Source organism: Chaetodon trifascialis, chromosome 3 (assembly GCF_039877785.1).
Source record: "Chaetodon trifascialis isolate fChaTrf1 chromosome 3, fChaTrf1.hap1, whole genome shotgun sequence".
Classification (NCBI taxonomy): domain Eukaryota; kingdom Metazoa; phylum Chordata; class Actinopteri; order Chaetodontiformes; family Chaetodontidae; genus Chaetodon; species Chaetodon trifascialis.
Genome location: NC_092058.1, coordinates 19,964,044 through 19,972,916, shown reverse-complemented (window position 1 = coordinate 19,972,916; position 8,873 = coordinate 19,964,044). Strand labels below are relative to the sequence as shown.

Here is an 8,873-nt window from a genome sequence, read left to right as displayed (position 1 = left end):
CCAGACCAGATTTACACAGACTTGTGGTGACTCAGTGGTATTTTAATAAAGCTCACACATTATTGTCTTATTGTCTCAGGCTTTCCCAACAAAATTAACACTGCTGTTTACTCACATGCCAACCTCTGTGAATCACACCATAAATCTGATATTGGGCACTGTGCATTCCACTTCATCTGAGAGGATGCCTTTTCAAATAAAGCGTTTGACTATCTCCCACTAGCCAGTTTCCTCTGTTTATTGGTGGATCTAGCGAGAAGCAAACATCGCTCTTGGCTTGTCATGTGTTAAGAGGAGGATAGCGCGAAGATATCTCCTCCAAGCTGCTCTTTTCTCAGACACACACACACACACACACACACACACACACACACACACACACACACACACACACACACACACACACACACACACACACACACACCTGTTGGCCTCCATTTCACCTGAAACAACAGTGTCTGTGTGTGCAGCAGTCTATCTCTGACTCGGCGGCGTGTTTGGGTCTCCCTGTTTCCCATGGCCCAGCAGCAGGCGTTGTTTTTATATACCACTCTCCCAAAACACCATTGTGTCGACATCTTTGCTTACACAAGCAAGTAATGTTGAGTGTTAACCATTAAATACTGTCTTGGGGTAGTCCTCATGGGTGTCCTAATGACTACTTCAGTCCAGTGACTTCCCCCAAAAGCTTTACTGTGTATCAGTGAGAAAGACTTGAAGGCTTATCGGATTATTACAGTAGAATGAGCTGTTGCTTCGCGGTGCAGGTTAATGTGTTGTGTGAACCGTTTTTAGCCACGTCATTCCAACTGTAAGGTGGCACGGTCAGACTGCTGGTCTAGCTTAAAATTTATTACCACATGGTTTACTAGAGTACTTACTAGAGTTTGGCAGGCATTCATATTTTCGAGAAAATGATTTTGGATGATGCAGCAACTTCATCTAGTATCACTAATTTGTCAAAATGTCCCTTGAAATATCTCAATCTTTAAAAATATCTCTAATGCACACATTCTGTAGCTAGCATGTTAACATTACCATGCTAACATGCTGTAGCATGCCACCATACTAAACTTTAACATGCTACACAAACATGGTCACAGGTAGCATAAATATTAAATGACATTTTTAGTATGTTCAAAATGTTTTTTCTTTTTTTTTTTTTTAAATTCAATAGCTGTATGATATTAGCTAACATAAATATGGTTTCCCTGTTCTTTCTGTCTGCAACATTGTGCAAAAGCAGCAATAGACTGATGTGTTTGAGTCAGGTATGACGATGCAGAGCTGGCCTGACAAGAGGAGTCTGACTGACTAAAATTGCATTTCATGGCTTTCCTTTCTGGCATCACCCTATAATTTATGCCCTACTGGTGGTAAGAATATAAGGATAGTGAAGTTCATGTTTCATCCTCGTGATGCACAATTTTGTTTTCTTGTGTGCAATGAGCATTAAATCCTCATGAGGCCACTAGGGCGGAATCACTTGTTAAAAAATGGGAAAAAAAAAAAAAACTTTTTGAGCCAAAGTCTAAAGCTTCCCACAGTCTTGTGTCTCAGTTTGCAGCCGTCTTTTTTTTTTTTTCTTCTGGCTAGTCCGCTGTTGATAATTTAACACCTGCTTCCAACACTGGACCAGCACCCAGCAGTGGCCAGCTGATGTTAAAGCCTCTCAGCTCTGTGGCTCTCAGGAAAACACATCAGGACAGAACCAAAACATGTGGAACTGCTCAGTGGGTCTACCATGCGGCATGAGCATTTCACATATGATAATAATATTGCATCTGTCTGTTGACCAAAAGCTTGCACATATTCCACAGAGATGGAAAAGTCTTTGATTTGACTTAACAAAACTGTCTGTGGAGCATTGTGCGGTCCGCAAATCCTATACTGTAAACTGAAGTGAGATCACTAAACCACAAACAGTTCACATACAATTACCCACTTGAATGTCCAGTCAAAGCCTATGGAACAAATACACTTTGTTCTCCTCAGCTCTGGCAAAGATGTTTCCAGTTTGGGAAGTCTTTCATGCATCTCCTGCAGAGCATACATGGTCCATTATTCTCAGCATTTGGTTTACTAACACAGATAGATTCAGGATATATTGCAGACTGCAGCTGAGTGGGATTCTTTGGGAATGCACATTGTGTTTTGAAAAGGGATTGACGTTCATATTGTGGATTTGCTATAAACAGGATTTTACGATACAATAACATGAGAAGGGTATCATCTGAGATGTGGAGCGCATGACCAAGAGGATATCTGAGCTGCTGCAGGCATCCACAGAGGATTATTATGAGTCTAACTATACTCATCAGACATGCTGGATTACTGCCTGTTGGCTCATTTTTAGCATTATTTTGTAAATTACATTAGGCATTACTTTTGTACAATGAATGAGTTACTACTTAACCTTTCAGTCTTTTAAGTTTATTGTCTTTTTTAGTATTTTGTAAGAAGCAAGATATCTTTGAAAAATGAGACCTGGCCATACAGACAAAATGGTGTATTTGTACAAGTATCCCAGTGAGACCTTCTCGTTGTATTAAAATGTGATGTCTCATTAGAAAATCTCAGTGGGAGCAAAGCTGTTAAAGTGGGACAGATGGAAAGCAATTTAGAGTGTTGGAGGCATTTCTGTCCTGTCTTTTATTAGCCATAAAAATGGAGCGCGATATGTAGAACTCGATAGACTGATGAACTTACAATTACAAGAGAAACGAACATTTGGGAACGATTAGTGTCACGATGTTTCACTCGACGGCACCTGAATGAACAATGAAAGACCAGCACACACGCACACACATGCACAGAGTCCCACTGACCCTGCTGGAATGTCCTTGAATGTACAGCTTTTCTTCACGAGACACTTATTTTCTCTGTAGTAGCACACAGAGTGACACGCTACTCAAAACATGCCTTAAATCCTCTCTTAACAGACCCACACAAAAACACATCTGCGGTGCAGACAGATATCGAGTGGGAAGAAGCCTGGACTTCTATCCCTTATGTTTGCTGAAAGAACAACCAAATGTCTAAATCACACGCTAGGGCCCCTAATCTTGACAGGCCAGGGTCGGGCAGGAAATGATGTCACATTCACAGCAGTAGATCTCCAGACGCTGATAAGGTCGCCCTCCCTGGGAAAGCGAACTACGGGACAGACAGATAACCCCTTTGTCTTCCTTTTCCTCCATTCATCTTGTCCCATCAAGACAAGAGTGATTGCAGCCGAAAGCTATTCAGACATTCGTCACTGAGACAGTACGCTTCATAATAATGTCACTGAGACGTGCTCAAAGTGTTTGGGTCTCATCAAAAAGCAAAATCCTTGATGAATTATCAACGCAGAGCTTGCTCTTTCACTCTACTTGTGTTAAATGAAAACAAGCCGCAACACATAAAGTTAATGAATATGGGCTTGGAGAGCGGATGGAGTCAGGTAATTGATCCAAGAAGTGATGCAGGGGGTTGATTGCCAAGAGGAGAGTTAGTGTTTTCCCATCCTTTAATGACGGTATTACTCTGAACACTCACTGTGAGTCATTCTTTATAAACCGTCAAGACCGTAGGCTGCTGTGTCTAAGTGTACATGGGAGGTAATGTGGGCGAGCGTTGGTTTGAAGTAAATCACTGAAGGGGTCCTGCTCACTCGCCTTAGGGGTCTTCCACTCACTCGAAAGGAATTGGACAAGGAGGGAGGAAGGGAAGACGGAGCGTTCGGGGTCCCATCCTGCTGTGTCTGCGTGCCACAGTGTGTGAATGTATGCATTTATGCCTATGCTTAAGAAACTGCAGAACATGTTCATGTTTATATGGTTGCTTAATGAACCCGTGTGGGCGTGTGCTCCAAACTTCCTGGCTTTGGCAGTATCTCAGGAAACTCTCGCACTCTATCTCTGTGTACATTTCTCCATCTGGTTTTGTCTGGTTCTGTCTGTGTGTACCTATGTGTGTTTATGTCTGCATTTTTAAGAGCACCCTATCAAATCTCCACATTCACTGACTCAGAGCACAGAGCAGACCCCTCCACCATCTCTCTGTTGGTTTAGATGGACAGCCCATCTGGTTTTCATGAAGGAAGGATCAAAACTGTCTGTCAGCCTGCTTTGGCTCGCTTTCATCCTCCTTGCCCTCAACATCACCATCACATCTATGCTGGGGAGACGGCCCGGTCTAGTCTAAACCTTGACAATGAGTGAAACCAAAACAAAAGTCGACTGGCTCTCTTTCTCATAAATCTGTGTCACAGAGAGAGCCCAATGGACACGTTGGCAGATTATTGGTCATATTGGTCGATTTTATTTTGTGCCTCTAAGTATGTCAGTGGATCAGCATACACTGCCAAAGGTATTTCTGAGGTCACTTTGAAACAATCACATTATTCTATAGTTTGTTCTCTGTCAAATGTTCCCCTCAGTACACTTTTTTAAACTCTTAAAGCTGTGATAATCAATACTTTTACGTGAATCAAACGACTACTTGTAATGTGAAAGGTGTAGCTTGTTGCTTAACTTTTACATGTATAATGAAATCTATCAAAATGTTGTAAAGCAGAGAGATTTTCTAGTGGAAGATTAAAGACATGAGCTGTGGTTCTTCGTTGAGAAAGTAACAAGGAGTTAAAGAACGAATGAGAAGGGGAGAAGGAAACAAAGAGGACAAACAGGGAATTCATTTTCAAGAACGTCACCTACATATCTTTGTGGTTTAGAGTGAAAGACAAATTAGCATGGCTTTCTTTCTGTGAAAGAAAAACGTGAGGAATGCTGAAGAGACTGCAGTTTCTGCAGAGTGGGAAACCACAGATACAGACAGAGTCGGGGAGAGAGAGAGAGAGAGAGAGAGAGAGAGTCTGAGGCTTATGTTTCATATTTCCAGCCGCTGCTTCACCTGCTGAATAAAGACAAGCTTTTGATTAAAGGAAATATATTATGCCCTTGGTCCTCACGAGGAAAGTATCCATGGACTCTCATGTAATTTCAGGAATTTGAACAAACAAACAGACGGAGGTGGAGGCCAGCTGTGAGGTGCTTGTCTAAGCCACCTCACTCACACTCATTCTCTGGCCTTCAGCCGACAGAAATAAACGATCGCCTGTCAATCTTTCTCCTCAAAGAATGTCTCAGTGATGAAGCTCACTTCTTGCAGCAGCAGGTCTTGGATTTCACGCTCTATACATCTTCCAACTCCAGATGTAAAATGTAGTCCAGAGGGTGTAACCCTACATTCCTTGGGCCTAATGTGTAGGTACTGCAGCCCTCTTCACAAGCCTGCTGTTTGGCTTGGACCTCCACAGGGAAGCCCCCTCTGCTGTCTCTCCCTTTGATATGAGTCAAAGACTGGGCAGTCTGCCGGAAGACAATTGCTGAAGAGAGGAAATGAGAAAGCCCAGTGCAGACAGTGGAAGTCTATGAGGGATAAGAGAGAGGAGAAAGACTGACTTAGCCCTCTAAAAGCTTCCAGTGATTAAAATAGAAAGAAAGGGGCCACAAACGAGGGGCTGGATTTCTGCAGCTCTCTGATGGTGGCAGTGTGTGTGTGTGTGTGTGTGTGTGTGCATCAGTGTGCATGTGTGTGTTAACATGCATAACGAAGTAGAATGTGGTAATGTATAGATTCTTAAATGACATACACTAACAACCACATTTAATGTGTGTATGTGTGCACATTGGCATGCTTTTGTGCATCCATTTGTGGCGCACACTGTGTGTGTGGGTGAGCGTGGGTATGTGATAGAGCCCGTGTGTGTTTGAGAGGGAGCAAAGAAACTCTGAAAAGCCTCGAGGGGGATTTCCTCTGAAAGGGAAAGCTTTTCTCCTCCCCCTCTCAGACACTCTCCTTCCCTCTCTCTCTCTCTCTCTCTCTCTCACCCCCAAACACTCAGAGTAGCCAGAGACTCGAAAGAGAAGTGAGAGAGGAGCTGGAGGATCAACAGGCAGCCTTGTAATTCACTGTGCTGTGCTGCACGCTCACAGATTTTTGGAGAGTCTCTGAAGAATGGAAATGGCTTTAGTTAATTTTCAACCGAGACAAATCACTGTCTTGTGGATGTACTTCAGTCGACTTCTGCTGTTGATGCACTAAACATGGCAAGTCTCTCCGCACAGAGCCCAGGGAGGCTGTCTGGAGAGGATTACCAAGACCAAAAATGAAAAAACTTTCTGCATGATAGAGGAGACACTCTTGCAAAGATGGTAAAGTACAACAAAGTTTTACTCCAGTGTGTCATTCTCGTGTGTTGTTACTCTCTTGTTTAAGAGTTAAAGTGCTCCACTGACCCAGTAACTGAGAGAGTGAGTTGCTGGTTGGGACAAGTGACTTTGTTTCTCTCTGTGGCTTTGCCAGTCATGTGTGACTGCAGTTTTAGACGTCTGATATGTTGCAAGCATAGTTTACACATTTCACTGCTTTTTTAAAGTTGCATGATTCGGTCTTTCTTTGTCCTCTTTTTTTTTTTTTTAAACTTTATTTCTGCGACATACAAAGGCAGCACAAAGCTAATGCCACTGCTCTCCTCAAGCTTTTCTATTATCCTGAGCACAGCTGGTGGGACTGTTTCACATCGACAGTCCACAACATCTCATGCTTTTAAAGTGTGTGCACACCGACAGAGGGAGTGCCAGGGAGAGGCATGCTGTCTTTTGTTTTGCATCTTTTAGTCCTTTCATTAGGACTTAACTAATGCGGATGGCACACATACTTCAGTGAGTGGAGAGTGTTTTGGTGTATAATTTATTTGACTACTTTGCATGTGCACATAATGGAATTCTCCAGCTCAGCGTCGGGCACTTTAAAAAGTTCAAACTGTGGGGCTTTTACGAGTGGAGAGGACAGTCTAATCCTGGTCATAACAAAATAATTGATGGCGAGCGAGCCACAAGATGGGAATACGATAGACTATGACGATGCGTTTGTGGGAGGATGTGGCTTCTTTGAACTTTTATTACTGTTTGCTGCTGCTACAAAAAATGTTAAATAAATGCAGATTAAGAGTAAGGTTTAGATAATGAAAGACTGATTAGACGACCCACCTTTTTGATAAACTGAAATATATTCATTAAATCTCAGCGTTCTGCTTATTTAATGTATGTCTCTTCTTTATATTGAAAGCAGTCAGACTCATAACATCTGTCCAGATAAATTTACAAAGAGCAGGAAGTCTGGATGTTTAAAGGAGTCCAGACTTGGCTGCTCATCACGGCCACCACTGTACTTTGTCCTCCTTTCACATCCACTGCAGCACTTGTTTGACCAGCTTTTACAGCCCCAACTGTTTGTTTTACTTACTGCGTGACTGATGGCTGTTTTCCGTGACCACCCTCCAACTTACAGTCATGAGCCTGCTGAGTCTAAATTATTAAATTACTGCACTGTGCACGGAGTTTCAATCTAGGGTAAACACTCAGGAATAATACAAAAGCCAGAGCCCTGGTTTGCTGGTGTGCATTGTATTTGCATTTAGTTACTGTGTGACAAGGACAATCATGAGCCATTCATTCACCAGCAAGGTCAAGCACTTTTTTAAGGCCTTACAGCAGCGTGGGTTGTGTTCATTCATTGTACAGTAAATATGGTGATCTTTGAAGTGCAGATTGCATTGGCTGTGTTACAGTATTTTGCAGTATTCAAAGTCTATTCAAAGTTTATGCAAATCATCAAGGTGTGTATGAGAGTTGCTCTTGGGTTTTGGATATGCTCTTGGCTTGTCATAACATGTTTAGTTTGAGCTCAGCAGCCTTTTCTGTGATTCAGCCAAAAAAAAAAAAAAAAAGGTCAAAATGCCGTCATTAGCAGAGATTATTTTCAGAACAATGGCAGATTCATCTTTCACTAGGAAAAACATTTTAGATTATGTTTTTCTAAATAGGTTGTTTGCAGTCACATGATATTAAATTCAGACAGAGAGGAAAGTTCTTATTGTGCTAGTTTAGATGAAATTATGAGAGAAAGGTATAAACAGAAAATCAGATCATATGTTAGATCTGACCCCCTGAAGGAAGCGATTTTTAAACTGAAAGTTTTGCCTGCTATTGAGACAGCAGATACAACCAACTACCTCGAGAAACCAAATGAAAGCATATAAAAGTATGGAGGAATACAGCTATTTTATTAGCGGTTGGGACCACGACCTTGGCACAAAGGTACTAAAAATTACCTGTTAGCAAGGTCAAGAGAGGATGCTAATCAGTCAGAGCAGTAAGATTAAACAAGAAGATTTAAGCTGTGGGACATTAACCCAATGCAATTAACTGAAAGACTCTTAAACGCTCAATAGAAGTGAGAGGAACTGCAGACTCTGGTGATAAGTCTTTGTGGGTTCGTCATTACTAGCAACCACCTTCCACATCCATGTAACTTCTATGTATTGCTGACACAAAAATATTAATTATATCAGCTATAAGTACCTTGACAACTGACAGCAACAGTCAGACTCTAATCACTCTACTCTAATCATACCTGCTCCATATCATCAGTCACCTTTACAGGCCCCTCAGGTATGCTCATCAGTCACAGTCACATTTTTCAATGACTCAGCCGAGTGTATGCACACACATACCTTAATTTCATGCGAAACACTGTGGACACACTGTGCAAGAGCATCCAGATTGGCTCAGAGTGCATGTGCTGGCCTTGCTTTCATGGGTCAAAGCTGTGTCTCTCGCTCTTTAACAGCCATTGGACAGTCACCAGTAGCTCCCTCCCCTGCCTGTAGCAAGTCATCACATCTTTACAATACTGTGCTGCCTTTGACAGACAAGTGCTTCTTGCCCACGGCTTCACTCGCTGTGATTTCACCAAATTTCTACAGACGCAGACGGGAAAAGCTATGCATGCAATAAACTGACGTGATTTGTAGAGAAAATATG

The 8,873-nt window shown here is 42.2% G+C and overlaps 1 protein-coding gene across 2 annotated transcripts in view; it reads left to right on the top strand.

Moving 5' to 3' along the window:
* Positions 1 to 5,900: 5,900 nt before the first annotated feature.
* Positions 5,901 to 8,873, top strand: part of quo (quattro) — a 28,871-nt gene continuing 25,898 nt past the window's right edge. Inside the window, exon 1 of one of the 2 annotated variants that reach the window (XM_070959348.1) lies at positions 5,901 to 6,200. In XM_070959348.1, the coding sequence (XP_070815449.1) occupies positions 6,198 to 6,200 (3 nt within the window). In that variant the 5' untranslated portion in view covers positions 5,901 to 6,197. The remainder of the gene's footprint in view (positions 6,201 to 8,873) is intronic. The other variant, XM_070959349.1, reaches the window with a different exon arrangement.